This window comes from Planococcus citri, chromosome 3, assembly GCF_950023065.1.
Source record: "Planococcus citri chromosome 3, ihPlaCitr1.1, whole genome shotgun sequence".
NCBI lineage: Eukaryota > Metazoa > Arthropoda > Insecta > Hemiptera > Pseudococcidae > Planococcus > Planococcus citri.
The window spans coordinates 52238054-52257050 of NC_088679.1; the positions used below are offsets into that span (position 1 = coordinate 52238054).

At 32.2% G+C, this 18997-nt stretch overlaps 1 protein-coding gene across 1 annotated transcript; it reads left to right on the top strand.

Moving 5' to 3' along the window:
* The first annotated feature begins 1679 nt into the window (after positions 1-1679).
* Positions 1680-18980, top strand: LOC135840202 (pyrokinin-1 receptor-like). The gene is made up of 7 exons (XM_065356604.1): positions 1680-1870; positions 9297-9441; positions 9676-9915; positions 13046-13262; positions 14633-14963; positions 16396-16610; positions 16729-18980. Exons 2-7 carry the CDS (start codon positions 9380-9382, stop codon positions 17176-17178), a joined length of 1515 nt encoding a protein of 504 aa, XP_065212676.1. The 5' UTR covers positions 1680-1870; positions 9297-9379; the 3' UTR covers positions 17179-18980.
* The last annotated feature ends 17 nt before the right edge of the window (positions 18981-18997 follow it).

The window sequence follows — 18997 nt, forward strand, 5'->3', positions numbered from 1 at the left end:
TACCTAGAAGGTAAGTACTGAGTACATACCACAAAACGCCAACAGATGTGTTTCATGGAAAAATTTTGCCCTCAAGTATTTGAGACCAACAAGACACGAATGGTCATTTGAAAATACAGATTGCTGCTGAAATACGTTAGGTGGGTAGCATGGGTACCGATAAATAACTAGGTAGCAGTCGTTAATACTTCTTCTTATAAAAATAATCAAGGAGATATCTAAGTAATAGAATCCGCGAAATGATCTGGAAAAGATATACTTATTGCTTTTTTGTCTAGATAGGACGTCATTCTTAGTTGTCAATTACGTAAAAAGTGATTCATTCTTGGCACGTTGCAGTAATGTTGGCAATTACTTACTTATTATCATGTGATTCAGTCTTTTCTTATTATCAATAAATGGTTATGAAAACTTGACAAATCCCTTTTATAATGAGCAATGAGCATTAATTTAATATCATCAACCCTACCCTGAAAACCATAATTATGTTACATACTCGTAGATACATGAGTACGCTTTTTGCATTTGCGATATTAGGTACTGTACTATATACCACTACAGAACACATGTGAGCATAAATAAATTTATAAAATCACATTACCCAGCCTATATTACATATTATTAGGTAGGTAACAAAAGATCAAATATATCATTTATGTATTGTATAAGGGAAAATTGAAAATAATAATTTATGAACTTGACCGAAATAAATATTATTTCGCCCCAGAATAACATCTCATTCTCATTTCATTGACCAAAGACCCAAAGAAAGTCATCTCAGAAACTGACACGTGTCGACTAGTGCCTTTGGAATTTCTAAAATGCACTATTATAAACTAATATCCATGAGAAACAACAAATCATAAACTATTGATCAACCACAAAACCTTGCGAATTACCTCAAGTACATAAGACTGTAGGTATACTTAGTATAGCGAAATCAATCAAGGTTTTAAAAATAAAAAAGCTGGTGGGAAGAAATTAATTGAATTAAATTTTCATCAGATTCTACTTTCGTAGACAATTTTCACGTTTAATTTAATATGCATTCGCCTACGAAGAATTTTCGATACCTACCAATTCTACTGACGTAATAACAAATTTTAAAAATCGAGAGCGTAAATTTGAAAATATTAAAATGTCTGAGGTAATTTTTATAAGAAAACTTGACGTACAATTGTTTTCAATTTAATAATTTCTTATTCGATTTTTTGTATTGATACGCAAAAAATACTGCATTCAATTCGTTGTTATCATACAGATACAAAAAATGAGTAGAAACTCGGTTTAAGCATATTTCTCAAAAAAAAAAGAGAAGAAATAAGCATTTTTATTTTGGTACCTATTTTACAATGAAAAAAAAATAATTTGTTTTAAAATGTGAAATTCTGTTTAAATGTAATCACGTTATCCCAATAAAAGATAAAAAAGTTTTCTCTCGTAGTAAAATTTAAGCCATAACTGCAGTAAAAAGTGTACACTTAGGTCTACGTTAGCTCAGCGTTCATACTTTTCTTTTCCCCATCAACCAACTTGAACGTTGACTGTTTTGAATTTCAGGATCATCGAATAAATACTTTTGCGCTGACAGAACTTTTTCGAATGCGCAAAATCTCTTTCACACAGGTAAAATTTCCAAACTGATACGTTGAAATAGTATTTCATTTGAGCACGTGTCTTTTTTAGTCGCTACTACTCTTTTGAAAGCGGGAATCGTAAAATTTTACGACATTATTTGTTTTTATTTATTTTATTACCACCGCGTTAAATAATTAAATTGAAAGTATGTCTGTTTCATTGGTTGATTTTTCTTTCTTTTTATACGCCCGTGTTTTGAGGTTTTTCATCGTTTTACGAACTTAATGAACGGGTAAGTAATTTTTATTTGCACTGTGATTTCAAATTAATATGTATCAGTAAATTTTTAATGAATAATTGAACTCGTTAAATTTAGTGCTAATTTTTTGTCTGTAGGTATACATCTGATCAAAAAAACATGCGTAGGTATAAAATTTTGAAAATCATAAATCAGTTTTGTGAATTTTTCTTTCAGAGTATTAATTTTGATTATTCATGAGCAATAATGTTTTTTTTTGACATGAATGCGAAAATATTGTGCATCGAATGCTTGTTGGTCAGCAATTGAGGGTAACGACGCGAGTACTGTAACCACCTATATTTCAATTGAAAATTTTTTCAGGTTAGCTTCTTTTAAATGCCCACGAAATTTAAATTAAATTTATTTTGCCATTTAATCAAAGAGGACGAAATTCCAAATAAGCAAATGTAGGCTTTTTATTAATTTTTTTTCAACGTCGTAGCTTAAGGCTCTTTTATAATGGCGGGTGATTGAAAAACTAGCAAAAGTAATTGAAAAGTTGAAATATTCCAACTTTTTACAGAAATTTCGATTACCGATTATAAACGGTTTCATTGAAAAAAGACAGATGAACTTTACAATTATTTTATTTCATGTTTTTCAATTGCCATTATGAACGAGCCTTTACTAAAAACACGTCCAGTAAGTATAGAAAAATGTGAAAAAAAAATACCTATGCATAAATAAGCAGCTGGTTTAGTTTCCACGGTACCACTAATAACGTACCTACATAGGTTAGCACTTTACATTCGTATATGCAGGTATTATAGGCCTAGAACAATCCCAACAATATCTACTTCTCGCAGCGAAAAATGTTTTTTTGGTAACGAGATTTTTAAACCATTCGAAAATAACCTTTTACGCAAGTACTCATCACATATTCAAAATGAAAATAGCCGTTTGTTTTGTTGCAAAAAGTAATACAATTATTTTTGAAACCGATATATTTTTATATTTTTTTCCCAATATGTTTAAAGCAAGCTTCTTTTTATTTTTAAAACAGTAGGTAGGTGTGTAGTTTTTTTCATAGAAAAAAGGCAAGTACCTATCTACGAGTATTCTAATTTAGGTTGAAATTAAAAAAAAATAAATAAATAAATATAAATAAGTTGTTTGGGGGATTTCAATGAAATATAAACATAGGTTACTTCAGCGTCTAGATGCTTGGATATTAATTTCTCTGAGTTTTTCAATAGGTACCTAAGTAGGTAAGTATACGCAGATTCATCGAGTAACTACGTAAACAAGCTTAAATATTTTTAAAGGAAACTGAAAAATAATTTATAATAAAGTAAAATCTACATCAAATGATTTTTGAAACATTTCATCAAATATTTAAGGTTATTATCCTTGATAAAACCCCAATTATTTTGTTCTTTATAACTTTCAATTTTTTTTCTCAAACGCAGAAAAATTGACGGATTTAAACGAGTTTTTCTTAATGTAAAAAATAAGGTAAAAAAGTTTTAAAATACCACCCTCCTTAAACTTCTACAAAAACAGTTTTAAAAAGAAAAAATTATTTTCCTATTTTTCTCCCTGTTGAAGATTTAGATTTTTGTTAATTTTTGCAGTGTGAAATGTATTTGTAAGTATTTTGAGAAAAGGTGGTGAAGTGTACGCAGCAGACGCACATCGCCACCTTATTTATTTTGTATTGTAATTGTACATACCTACAGGCGATCTTCTTATTGGATAAAATATTATACGTGCGATATGAACTTTTAATCTCGTGTTACCTATTGTGATATGAGAAGGAATGACTTTTATTAAATCAGTAGATGTTTACCTATCCTAATTTAATACAAAATGCTCGAGGTGACTCAAATCAAGTTTATTGGAAACATTACACAGGTATCTATCAAATACGCATAAGTATTGGACAAAGCAAAGATTATTTGACGTACAATTTAATAGAGGTAGATGAGAATTTTATTCAAGCGTTGAGAAATTTGATATGCTCAGAATAATAGGTTATGATACAGTGTGATATTTCTATATTTTGGTTTGACTTACTTTATTCCATTCAATTCATAACAAATGAAAGAATGGAATTTATGAATTTAATCATCATATTCTTCAAATGTTCAGCGCCTCGGGTGCGAAATCAATTTTCGATAATCTGCGTCCCTATTTCAACTTACTGATGCATGCCTTTCGATTAAACCACTCGGTACTAAGATAGGCGCAAACGGAAGTTTTGGTTGTCATTATCATTAACACTAATTTCCACTTGCCTTAAAGGGATTTCAAGTTCAAACTTCTACAGAAAATAAATGCTGAAGGCTCAAGAACTGGTGAAAGGTAAAATTTCAAACGTTTGTTATGTCTACTCGTATCGTATGCAGAGTTGGAAGTTTGATTGGGGGAGGGGGGGTTCTTATGGGCGCAAGTTTCCTTTTTAATGACCTTCAACACCACAACTCAAAATGGACCTCAAATGGGAGGTTCGAAATTGAAACTTTTTGAAATATTTCAATATGAACCAAATTTAAATTCTTTATTTGAGATACATGCGGCAGCATTGCTGCCATCATATTATCACGTTAAGCAGTACATAGAATACAAATTTCCAGCTTTAAAATATAGGATAAAAGACATGATTAAAACATAAAAGATGAGGATTTAAAACTATAGGTACCTACATAAAATCTACTCCAGGTTATTTCAAAAAATTTGAATGCTTATTGATCCGGGGAACTGAGATATTCTTCCAGGGTATAATAAGCCCTAGTTATCAGCCATTCTTTGAGGGTATTCTTGATTTTTTTTTTGCAGTTGGCTGGTTTTTATATTTATTTACACTCCCTGGAATCCAATCATATACTTTTGCAGCAGATGATGCAGTACTACACTGGAGAAGTGTTGTGCGGTGGTGGGGAGTTCTAAGGTTACCTCATGATCTGGTACCTATTGTATGGATGGATAATTTTTGGAAAGGTTATATCCCCAGTATAAACCATGAGAGATATGTCCAAAATATATTGTGATATTGTAGTGAGCATTTTATTATCTTCAACAAAGATGGGCCTGAATGTTTGTCTTAGAGGTATTTTATAAGTTGTTCTCATCGCATGTTTTTGTAGTGTGACAATTTGCTCGACATAAGATGCATTATCTCCCCAAAAAAACACCCCATATAGGCCATTGTAGAGTGGAATAGTCAAAAACATGCGAGTCTGAGAGTTTTTTTAATTTATGATTTGTAATTTGGTGTAGCTGAAAGAGTAAAAAGTTTATAGATGACAAACGACAGGTTAATTTATTGATGTATAAATCCCATTTTAAATTGCATTGAACATCAACCCCTAAGAACTTTGCAGCACTCGAGACATTAGGTAGAGTTGAGAGAGTTTCTGCTACCAGGTCTGTCTCTTTGGGGGTTACATTGAAAGGCACTGTTACTGTTTTTTCCAAGTTTAAGCTCATGCAATTTGCATTAAACCAACAAATGAAGTTTTTGAGAACATGTTCTGGTTTTTAAGCAGTGTGTTCCAACTACCACCCTTTAAAAACATAGTTGTGTCATCTGCAAACTGTGTTAGAAGTGCATTGATGTAAGATGACAAATCGTTATAATAGAGAATAAACAATAGAGGTCCAAGTATGGAACCTTGGGGTACTCCTCTGTCTATTATTTTCTCTTCAGAAAAGGTGCCAGTCTCACCATTTTGGATTTTGACTATTTGTACCCTATTTTCAAGGAAGGATTTTAGATAACTGTGGATTGGACCCCTGATCCCATATTTTTCCAACTTTTCCAATAGAATTCCGTGGTTCATGGTATCAAAAGCTTTTGATAAATCACAGAATATTGCCAATGAATTTTCACCCTCTTGGCCAGCTTGGAGAATTTTGTCCAATAAATTAAATATTGCTTTGGTGGTGTTTCTCCACGATGGAAGCCAAACTGTGTTTCACTTAGAATGCTGTTAGATGATAGGAATCGTATCAGTCGATTGTACAACAGATGCTCAAAAATCTTTGAGAATACTAGTATTACAGAGATGGGCCTGTAGTTGTTCAAAACCCAAGTTTTAAAAACTCAGAATTAATGTTTGAAGACCATTTGAACGCAAACCTCTAAATAAGCTCAAAAAGGGAAGTACAAAAGGAACCAAAAATGTTCTAAAAATGCAGCGGTATCAGATTAGAGGATAGGTACAAACAAAAATTGATTCAAAAATGTCATTAGGTTGGATTTAGAAATACGCATTCTTATAAAGTATGAGTCATAATCGTCTTTCACTATCACCTCTCTCAAAAATTTAAAAAAGTGGTAGGTAAGTACATATAGGTAGGTACCAGGTAGGTACAGAGTTATTGAACGGAAGGTAAGGTGTGAGATTGTGCATAATTTTCAACAAATTTGTCAACTTATAAAATTTTCATTAGGTATTCAACTTCAAGCAAAAATTAGAGTAATATGTACCTATGTCGTAAGGTACCTACCTACTTCTTGAAAAGGCCGTATTATCGTTTCTTCACAAACACGAATGTAAATTACCACAGCTTCATTTCAGCAAATTATTATAAACATTCAGTTTCTGCAACTTCTAGGCACTTTTATAATGAATTAAAACGCGGTTTCTGTTGTTAATTAAAATCGAAGTGATTTTCTTGATTATATAAAACTGGTACCTACTTCATATTGTATTTTATGAGAATTAATATTAAAAATAACGAAAACACTTAAGAAGAATAATCCTTTTTGAAATGGCTCTCATAATAAAAGGAAAATGAGTCAACGCACAACGAATATAAGTAACTTCGCGGCTAGAATTTAAATGTTTCATTCAGGAAGGAAACTCGTTAGTAATATCTGACAGAGAGTCAAACAACCCCGCCATTTCACAATTTGATCTTTCACGTCTATAAACGTTTGGCCTGGTAAAAACACTTCGTTAAGAAATGAATCGTCAACAGAAAACTCAAAATGTGCGTAAAACTGGCAGAAAAAAGGAGATACTACTTGCATATTAGCATACCTAAACAGCTTAAATAACCATTTACATACGAAATGAAATTGTCGACGCTATAGCGACAAAAACGTGCGATGAATGTTGCCACTTGAATAACGTAGCATATTTCGCTTCTCTATACCCACTCGTAGGTTTACTCACTCATTCATCGACATTATAACAAAACATTCCCCACACGACATAATGAATGATTGAGAAAAACTGCCTTCAAATAATTGAATAACTCAACGAAACATAAACGGATATAAGTAGGCACCTAACCTATATATACTCGTCCCTTTCATAAAAGATTATCGATTTTTCATCATCATTATTGCTGAGCATTTTTTTCAATGATTATTGATTTTGTGTCGTCGCGTCGTGAGTTAAAAGAAAAGAATAGGGTTATAAGTAGGTATCAATCGTGCAAATGATCAAATGACAATTTCAATACATAAAGGTACCTATTAATTACGATTTTCAAATTTCTTCGTATAACTAGATACCTACCTAAATAAAAAGTAACCCCAACACGCGGTGACAGCTTCAAAGCATCTCTAAAACACATCGATAGATAATTGAATTGGTTTATTTTCAATTTCAAAGAACAAAGTTGTGATAAATTACATACGTAGAAGACAGTGTTTTAATTACTCATTCGAGCATTCGACAAATGAAAGAAAATTTTTCACGTGACGAATAATTTACCCATTAAGTCTAGGTACCAAACCAACCTACCTACCCACGTAATGTAACCTAACAATTAAAATCTATACTTAACCATCTACAAAGCAAGACGTAATTAAGTGTAACCTATTTCATTATTTATCTTGTTCAATCAAATTCTACGAAATAAATGATCGAAAACGTAGGTACCTACCATTATCATTTTCAATAGAAGCTAATTTATTTTTTTCATTAAATCGGCTATACCGATTTATTACATGAAAAATAATTTTTTCAAATATGATCACGAATAATAAATTTTCTTTAAAAATCCAAAATTAGAAAACATCTCTAATCACAGTTTCTTTACAGCTCTTCGCAAATTACTCAGTTTCGAATTTTGATATAATATTTTGGTAGGTATAGCTAGGTACTTATACGCAACAACGCAGCCTATATACGCACTCAAAGTTCAATTCAACGACATTAAGTACATAAACTTAGACTTTTATAACCTATAGACTGCTTATTATATTTGTAGATATCATTGTAAGTTAGGCACCTACATAAAAACACGCCGAACCACGCCACACTTCCGTAGTACACTTCCTTAATGTCATATTGATTCAGCATTCGAATGGAATATTTCTCAAATGACTAAGCATACATAATAAGTATATTTACGGATCTCATTCCGCCGGTCCATGAATTCAATATCTTTGGAAATTGATGAAAAAGATTATTGAAAGCCCGAACAGAAAAAATTCATTGGAAAAGTACGAGACTTGAAATATTAAAGTTTCAAGCTATACGTGATTGGCGTATACTTCTTGTACTCGTATAGCTACCACCTACTCCTTTTAATAAACTCATTTTCCCTATATTTAGAACTTAAAACTAAACTTGAAACTTCGGATGGTTTTGATCTTGAAAAACGTTCATAGATATTCGCTTGCAGATTCACGTAATAAGGAATTGGGCTGGGTGATGGACCGTAAAATAGGTAGTTAGGCAGTTTCAGAAAAAAGTACATATACCTTTTAGAATACTGAGGTTCCATGTAATTCGAAATTTACACCGAAATGTCTAAACCAATTCTGTGGATAACTTTTTTACAGAGCTTATGAATTTGTAGCATTGTAGGTACCTACCTAAGTTCCTACCTAAATTCTCAAAGTTTCGGCAACTGGTTGTAGTGACATCTCGAGCCCTCATTCTTTCAGCCTCTACATTAGGATGGATCGCAAAAAAAAACTTGGAGAATTTTGATCAAATTCAGCGGAGACCTTCATTTTGAGGTGAAGTTCGCTCAGAAAATTTTTTAGCATTGAAGGTACTCCTGGAGGGGAAGTTTGTATGTAGATCCTAAATGAGGGTAAATTTCCGAAAAATTGATTCCCCCCCCCCTCTAACCCTTACTCGACCTGTTTAAGAAAGAATGGCATTAATTCTAAACGATCGGGCCTATTTGAGATTCTGCTTCGGCCTGGTTTTATTTTGAAACTTTTCGTAAGTGCATATAATATAAATTGAGAGAAATCTTGTAAAAATTGTAATTTATTACAAAAAAAATTTCATGCGGAAGGAGCTCCAGAACTATTCAAAATTGTCTCCAATCGATTTGGTAAAAGAGAGAAAAAGTGGGGGTGAAAAATGAAAGAAATTGCCACTTTCTGCGCTCTAGCTCGATTAAATATGACGTTTTGATTTTTATTACCTACGCTTTTTTGCCCAAGAGAAGTGTGGTACCTATATCTAAATTCGTGATTTTTTTTTCATTATTATTTCAGGTACGTACTCTTTCCAGGAATGAAGCCTATTTATGAATCATTTTTTCGAAAAGAAAAAGTTCCATTGATCACAATAATCTGAGATGCGGAATTCTGGAATAATCACTACTAATGATACACTCACAACCACCACCCACCATAGCAGGTATGGTACATACATACATATACGAGTACATGTTTGTTTTTTCAATACATACCTAATCCAAGTTGGACTACGTAATTTTCTACCCTTACTCGTATGTATTTTTTGATACACATCATACTATGTCATTTTGAAATGTACCTATAGATACTTTTATTATACCTACCTATGTAATTTTTTTTTTTACATTAACGAAGGTAATCATTAATAGCTTTCATTACGAATGTATGCTTTCAGTTCAACTGAAAATTTATGGGGACCAAAGAGAAATTCATTAGTGGTTGTTTTACCAATAAGTGTCACTTATTTGGTAATATTCGTGTTGGGATTTTTCGGAAACGTCGTTACTTGCATTGTAGTAATCCGTAACAAATATATGCACACTGTGACCAATTACTATCTATTGAGTTTAGCCGTTTCTGATTTATTACTTCTGATTACTGGATTACCATCGGAAATGTATCAAATATGGTACAGGTAATTGATAATATTTTATTAATTTTCCAATACCTACGCTTATTTCACCAACTAGTGTTTTCCATTAACTTATTAGTATAGATATATGTATGTACTTACTTAGATACAGCATAAAAATTGAAAATAAAAGTAAGTAGACAGATGAAAGTTTTAAAATCATCAATCCCTACTTCCTTACAAAACTCGAACATTTATAATTTGAATACTGTTTTCAAAAAAAAAATTTGTCAAGTACATAGTTACGTAATTTGTCTTTTACCAGTTCTGATTCTGGTGGAATTTTTCCAGACAAATAAAAAATAAATTGAGCATCGCATAATTATCTGCATGGTTTAAATTAAAATTGAATGAACTGCATTAAATCCATCACCATTGACTATATAAAGTCATTCTCTATATAGGCTACCTATTACCTATGGACCGTATTTAAAGTTTTAAGTATAGTAACCCATCTTCAAAATAATTAATCAAGGAGATTTGACCATTAACATTCTGATAATTCAATTCAATTCTTCGTTTTTGTTAAGTTAGCATCTAGAGTCAATTGCTGTAGAATAATACGTACTTCTATAACTTACATACGAGTAAAAAAAACTCTTCCTAGGTAAATCAATTTCAAACCACTTCGATTACTTTGTAGGCAGCCTATACCGTACGTGTTTCTGTTTCCAAATCCTGATATTTTCTATAAAGAATCAAAAAACACGTTCAAAGGTGAAACCTTGTTTCATTTCACGATAGAAATTAAATATTAATTAAATTGTGAACGCCACTGTCTCAGAAATATAAACTCAATCAATTCTCAAGTTGGAAAGTAAACTGAAAATATAGACCCTGAAAATTGTAATGTAAACAAAATAAAGACAGACGTAGGCTATGCCTACCTATTTGTATTTTATAACGAACCGTATTTCAACAATTATTCATGATTTATAAATTCGATTGAAAAATCAAACACAAAACCCATACGTATGTAGGTACCTAGCTACCTACTTACTAAAAAATTACGCGGGAAAAAATTGCAGAATAAGATGAAATTAGCTACGAATAATTTATTATCTGTGTACTTAAGTATACTGCTGAAAACGTTCAGTTTTTAAGGACAGCTAGGTAGTGGGTCTTAGATACCTACTTCAACTATTCGATAAATAATTAAACATCGTATTCAGATAATCTACTTGTGTTAAAACAAATCTAGGAATAAGAGCTTACAACTTTTCGTAGTACTTGAGGTTTAAAAATTGACTACGTTGTTTTAAAGCTTCGTTTAGTTTTACAGCATTAATCATTGTTCATAATCAATATTAATTTAATCCCAAACATGTACCCATTGCTTAGTTTAACTCTGAGTACAGATATAAGTACTTACTCGTACGTTAAATGAGAATCACTTTAGACAAGCACAGATTAAAACTTTTATTCTAATGCAACAGAATAATTAAGTATGTCATGCCCGATATATTTTAACACGAAGTAGGTCTATGTACGAGGTACCTAACTACCTATCTAATACTACCTAGTTTAATTTTATTTATCACTGTACTGTATGTGGATACGTATACATGCTTTAAAAAGCAGTCTGTATACAGGGTGTTCTGAGAAGCGTCCACCAAAATTGAACTACTTACGTACGAGGGCTGTTCAAAAAGTTTTGGGAAAGTGGCTCGGAAGGGAGTTTCTTTCAAAATTTTGGGGTAACACTGCATATCACCGTGTAGCCTGTTTAATTCTCTATCGTTTGGTGTGTATTTGACCGTGTTTGGTGGATTACGTTGGCTTGTAGAACGATTCTTGTAAAGTGTGGATGGGTGCCGCGTCAACGGCATTGATGACTTCCTTATTCAACTCAAATCTTCGACTTCTGAGGTCCATTTTTACCTCCGGGGACAGCCAGAAATCACATGAAGAGAGATCTGGGCTTTGAGGTGGATGTGGTACCATTTGAATGCCAACAGGGTGCAAATAATCGGTCACGTTGCATCTGATCAGCTGCAAGGAGGCGCGGTACCCAGCGACAAGGAACACATCCCATCTTTAATCGTCGTGAGCAATGGCAAAATCACTACAGATGGAGATGTTTAGATGTGAAGCAAGGTCTCTAGTAGTATTTCGACGATCTTCACATATAATAACGCTTGGGGTATTCATGAAGGGCACCCTTTTCGCTCTACGTCCTCCCAAATGCCTCCCACACACTCCCGGCTCCCTTCAAAGGCATCATACAAGGGGCGGGACGTTGAAAAAGGCATCACATCATCACCCAATGCAGACTCCAACATTTCAAGTGATTTTTTTTACTTCTATTCAATTTAACGCAAAATTTTTCAAACTAAAACATTGCTTTAAATTTTTTTGTATGCTGACTCGTTGACGCGGCACCCATCCACACTTCACAAGAATCGTTCTACAAGCCAACGTAATCCACCAAACACGATCAAATACACACCAAAGGATAGAGAATTGAACAGGCTACACGATAATATGCAGTGTTACCCCAAAATTTCAAAAGAAATTCCCTTCCGAGCCACATTCCCAAAACTTTTTGAACAGCCCTCGTACTTTTGACGTATCAACGCAACTATATATGTACCTTTATAGAGTAGGGTAGATTTTTTTTAAAAATGTTACCGGAATTTGATTTTTTGCTCTAGGCTCTACCCAATCTATTTTGGGAAAAATGGTTCAATTCCAAAAGATACAGCCTAATAGGTAATAGAGATTTTGCGTCGATCATTAGCCGTTGCCATCAAAATCTAAGACTACTTTCAGGGTTTTGAGCGATGGAAAATTTGCAAATCGCTTAATATTTTATAGGGTAAATTCGTAGTTTTGACATTTTTTCTGATATTGAATATTTCACATTAACTAATTCGGCCAAAACATCAAAAGATATCATTTATGAACATAGGGAAATGGTTTAGAATGCAGTGTGGACCCAATTCTTTGATCATTATTATGCAAATATTTGATAAGTTTTTAGGTAAGGTAGGTAAGTGTACTAATATACCTAGGTACGTTATGTTATAGTACAACTATCAGGCAAATGTTTCCTGGAACACTCTGTACAATAAGCTGACACATATGTAAACAATTAATCTTCACTACATTGCTTTCCGTTTTATTATTTCAGATACCCATACATTTTCGGAGAAATGTTTTGCATTTTGCAAGGCTTAGCAGCTGAAACGTCAGCAAATGCCACCGTTTTAACGATAACGGCTTTTACCATAGAAAGGTATATTGCAATATGTTATCCTTTTTTCTCACACACGGCCACAAAGCTCAGACGTGCCATACGATATGTCATTTTGATATGGATGTTGTCATTTTTTTTCGCCATTGTTCAGGTAAGATAATTTCATAAACAATTTAATATGTAGGTATGTAGGTATTCTCATAAGCTATTGCATACAGCATTTTGGAAAATTTTAGAAAATTTAATTAAAACTTTTATCGGCTTCACTTTCCAACAATACGAGCACGTTATGTTCAAACGTTGACTGATGATGATTTCGTCAAGTTTGTTGTAATGTGTTCAAAATTATTACCTAAAATGATGTCAACTTGTTATTTTGTAGCGAAGAATATATGCGTAACTGTCTAATTGAGTTTATATCAGCTAACCGAAAAATTTTAAACATCTTGGTAGATAACTACTTCATCTTGAAATTTTGTGACAAAAAATTAAATTAGGAACATAATCTGTTTGCTTTTTCCTCTACATTCAGATTACCTATTCAATTCAATAAAAATTTAACAAGTTTTATTGGAAAAAAAATTAATAACAAAATATCTAGGTAGATACTTGTCTAAATACATACATACATTTTTATATTGTACCTTTGGAGATGTCAATATTTAATAGATAACAATTTCGCAAAGGGCTTCATTCTCAATCCCTGCTCTCCCACCCTGCATTGACCTTGCACGTGTCGAGCGTAAATACAGGTTATTTTAATTCCAATTTTAAAAGCGGAGCTAGAATGAAGTGGGTAGAAAAGAAAAGTCGAACTAAATAAAAAAAAATCACTCTTTTAAAATATGAGTTGATGGTCGTTTCAATTTACTTTTTTTCAATTTTTTTCACCAGTTGTGGAATTTGGACTTCTAACTCATCTCATTTCATCTTTCAAAACAACATTCCTGTACTCTGTACAGGGTGTCTGATAAGTGATAGACTTATGAGTCATTGTCATTTAAAACTTTGGATTTAGATATAAGTAATCAAATCAGGTACATATTTAGTACCTACTTACCTCTCTTCCTATACCTACTACATACAACTGGAAAAAGCATTAAAATGAATGAATTACATTATAAAAAAAATAATATTATGGCAAATGATTTCTCAGAAAATTGAATTAAATTAAAATTTTCAATTAAAAAAAAAGGGTGGTACTTCGAAAAAAATGAACAAAATCATTTGTAAAGAGTTTCTGGGGACCGTGACTAAATGTTTAAAAAAAATCTGCAGAAAAATTAAAGAAAGTAATTTTTTAACTTTTGTGCTCTTTAATTAGTGTTTTACCCCTTCGATTTTCAAGGTAAGCAACATGTCCATCCGAGGCGTCTCTATTTAAATTAAATTCAATGTGAAAATTCGCTCTAATAGTAACAAAGAGTAGGCACTAGGCAGCAATCAATAAAAATAAAATAAGCACGCTGAAAATGACATTAAGAATTTAATAACGGAACAATAAAAATATTCAAATTTCAGGCAATGCAACTAGGATTGCTTTATGGCCACGATGATAATGGTTCAGTTGTAGAAGAACTTTCGATTTGTGGAGTAAAGAACAATTTCATTCCACATTCTTTCGAAATTTCAATGCTGTTGTTCTTTGTCATGCCGATGACTATCATCACTGTTTTGTATGTTTTGATCGGCATGAAATTGTATAAACCGAATATTACGGCTTCGGATAAACGTAAACCAATTTTAATCTCGACAACAAATGGAGAAATCAACCATCAATTGGTAGTCCATCCAGATTCCTCATCATATGTCACACACAGCAAATCGACGAAAAGAGTGGTGAAAATGTTAGGTAAGAGTACTAATAAATATTATTACCTACATTTCGGTATACCTAGGTAGTAGGTACATATCGACATAGGTATTTTCCTTTCTTTTTGGTTCGAGATTTTGAAGTACCTTTAGGTGAATGAATTCATTATATCGAATGGAATTTACTGAAGTGAAAAATGTAAGACGAACTCGAGTACATAAATAATACGATTATTTACCTTATACTCGCTAAATCAAAAACTTGACACCCCCCCCCCCAGTAAAAAGTATGGAGCTTAGTAGAACTTTTGGCTAAATCTTTTGAAATTATCGCCATGTAAATTATTTAAAGAGATGTGTAGGTAGACAACATAATTTTACCTTTTTACGCGTTCTCTTCGAGCAGATGGAGGTAGGTATTGTGTAATATGACCACGCAAAATTCATCACGCTTAATTTTCATCTGTCATTCGAAGCAATCCAGCTATTCTCAGTTAGAAATTTTCAACACACTAAACGCGAAATTATTCAACGAGTACAAATACAAAAAAATAGAAATCAAAGTTGGAGAATTTTTACGTTTTAAACAACGTCGATAATTCAATTTAATTTAATTCAATTCAATCCCAATCATTTCAAATAATACCGAATTGATTAGAGTGAAATGTCATCATGTAAGTTAACGCAGATTAGGTACATTCAAAGTCGTATCGTTCAATTGAAATTATTAAATCACAAATTCAAATGCAGATTGCCAATTACCAAGTTTAAAGAATAAACGCGAACAAGCAGCAGGCGCCAATGCCAGTAGCTTACCTATTCGTTATCGAATTTTCATTCATCGGGTGATTCAGTTTTTCTATTTTTAATTTTATCAAAATAGGTACCAACCTATTACTTGTTACTACAGTCTGGTTTCTAATTACTTTCCAGTCGTCATCTGGTTCAAATTCTCGACTTACATAGGGGTTTTTATCTATTTTTTGCGACAAATAGGTACTTTTACTTTATAAATAATTCATTGGTTCAAGTGCTCAGTACCTATCTTATATATTTGATTAGTAGGTGAATGAATTGGATAAATACCTATTTATCATAATGAATTCTTTCATTCGACTGACCAAATTAATCTGTACGTACGACTAATGACTACCTATACTAAACAGAGGCGTTCAGCTATTTTCTCAAGCTTTTCAATCGTTGTGTTTGAAGTAGGTAAGTACCTACCTCGAATAATTTGCCTGGTTACAGAGCAACCCAAACTACACAAGTGTAAATTAGTTTGCCAACTCTAGGAATTACAGGGACGAATTTGAAAGTTGAATTCTTAGCCCGGAAATCTAATATCATGGTTTGTCCCCTCCCCCTCGCCTCATCACTATAATTACATTAAAGTATGTACCTATATACCTGTATTTCAATTACCCACCTACATTTGAATTTAGTTCACATGTCGTATTTTTTTTTTTCAGTGGCTGTCGTGGTAGCGTTTTTCATATGCTGGGCTCCATTCCAAATACAAAGATTATTAGCTATATACGGATATACGGGGAGTAGCACTAGTAATACGATGTACTTGATATACGAAGTGGTAACTTACATCTCCGGAATTTTGTATTACTTTTCCACCGTAATAAATCCCATTTTATATAACATAATGTCAAATAAGTTTCGCAGAGCTTTTCACGTAAGTACATCTACATACCTATCATTTATTCTTTTGAAAATCTAAAAAAGTTTTTCATTTGCATCAGCTGACGCAAAGTTGGGTGTAAATTTCATTATTTTGTTTGTTTCAATATCAGGATACTTTAACGTCGTGTTTCCAAAGTACACCAATGAATAAGCGACGAAATTCCGGCGAAATTGGAAGTAGCGGTATTCAAAGGCTGCATTTCGAAACAACCAAACACAATAATTCGTTATGTTCGAAGAACAGCAGCTGCGTAACAAATAATGGCGTTGAAATGTTAGCAGACTTCAGCCAAAGGCCAATCGTATTTAGTTTTCGTAAGTTCGCAAATCAAAATTCTACTGTAGGAATGTACCAATGTAATATGAATTTTTGCAAAAGTATGATGCAAATAGAAGAACAATTCGCCCTTGATAAAAATCCACATTCGGAAAGTTTACCTGGTATGTTAATGCCGAAAGAAAACACTAGCGGGATAATTTTATACCCACCTTGTAGATGTTCGTTGATGCAAAAACGTTGCGCCGTTTATCAGACAAATGGTACTTTTTATTCGGAATAAAATGAATATAATAGGATAAGAAAAAAAGTAAAGGGTTAATTTTCTTTTCAACATAACAGGTGTCTAAATATATATGTACGTTTACTGTACTTTTACTGGATATGGGAATGCATATTCCGAATTGAAAAATTGGATAGGGTAGTTGAAGTTTTGGTGGACTTGAAAATTGAAATTTTACAATTTGTGTAAGAGTAGATACCTACTTTCCAAATTTTTCTACAACGAAGAATATTTACGTAGGAACCATTGGTAGTTGTTCTTCAGTATACTGACTTTTTTTCAAAATTAAGCTGAAAATAGCATACACGTTGCGTCGAGATCTCAAAGCAGTTTGGTGAAAATTCTACTTCTCCCTGGACCCTGATCTATACCACAGTAATTTTTTTGAAAATCTGACCAACGAATAATTGTTTTCTCTTTTTTGATCAAAAAATTTAAGAAGCATAAAAATGACATTTTGAAAATTACTTTTGGGAAAAAATATTCTTATCTCCGTAAAAATAATTTTAAAAATTGAAAATGGTTCTATATTCAAAAAAATATTTAATTGAACATTTTTGAACATAAGTCAGATTTTAAGTCGAGAGGAAAGGAAAGAGGGAGCAATTTTTTTGTGGTCTGAAATTCTGAACAACATCTTCTGTCTGTTTTCTACGGTACCCACATTTTTTTGTTGTCTTTCAAATTCTACGCCATGTAATGAAAATATGTGTTTTAGGTATACTATGCGTGTTTCCTATTTTATGTGCCTATAGTTTTTTTTTTTCGAATGATGAAGCAATTGATACGTACCTCTACCTACCCATACTTTTATAATACGTTCGTAGTGTAAATATGTACCTATTGAATGAATAGCTTTAAGTCATTGAATAATTGGACTCAAAAAGAAATAAGTTGTGATAATTATTATTGTGAAGAATTTTTTCATTCTTTGTTTTATAATGGGATAGTGTATGTATCTACGTAAAGTTCGTACTGAGTATTTTGAAACTTGGACAATGTAGAGAAAAATTTGATGTAGGCTGTTATCATACACAACCAAATTAATGTATTATTATTATTTAAATTTTAGAAGAAAAAAAAATTATATAATTATGCCGAATATACCCATGTCCGATTAAATTAGGCCTAAGCAATGTGTGTTGCATGTGCTCTAAGAAGTGATTGATTTTCACTTTTTTTTTAGAATTCTTGTGTAAGGATGTCTAATAGATTTCTTCAACAATAAAATCAAAAGCATACTCCTCCAAGTTGATATTTACTCAAAGTTAATTGTTTTAAATAAGTGTTCAAAAGACAAAATAACTGAAAAATTCACCGAAAATCGAAAAAAAATTGACTTCTAGGTAGTTAAACTTTTGGATCTGAGGTGTACATCATGATAATACATTAGAAGTAAATTCAACTCAAGGTGGAAATGTATTTCAGTTTTTCACTGTGCTTTTTTAACATTTGAATAATACTTATGGTAATTTTAAGACCATATTTTGCGCACAGTTTTTAAAATATAAGGAAAAACTAATCGCTCTTAAGTACATACCTATACTTATGCGTTTTAATAATATGTATCTATGTTTTTATTGTTTTTGTGATCATCTGTAAAAATCTACAACCGCCCCTTCTTCCCATGTATCTAATACAATAAGATACCCAGAAACTTACTTCAGGTTTGACCTACCTTGACGATGTACGTTTATGTTTTCCTATGCATTGTGATAATAAAAATATATTTGTCATTGTATTTGTTTGAAAAATTATTGTTTTTGTAAATTTACGTAATAAATTTTTTTTGTAACTACGTACTTCGTGCGTTATTTCT

Coding starts and splice junctions, on each gene's coding strand:
- LOC135840202 (XM_065356604.1), top strand. CDS start 9,380: ATGCGGAATTCTGGAATAATCACTACTAATGATACACTCACAACCACC. Junction 9,916..13,045: donor ATGTATCAAATATGGTACAG/GTAATTGATAAT, acceptor TTATTATTTCAG/ATACCCATACATTTTCGGAG. Junction 16,611..16,728: donor AGTTTCGCAGAGCTTTTCAC/GTAAGTACATCT, acceptor TTTCAATATCAG/GATACTTTAACGTCGTGTTT.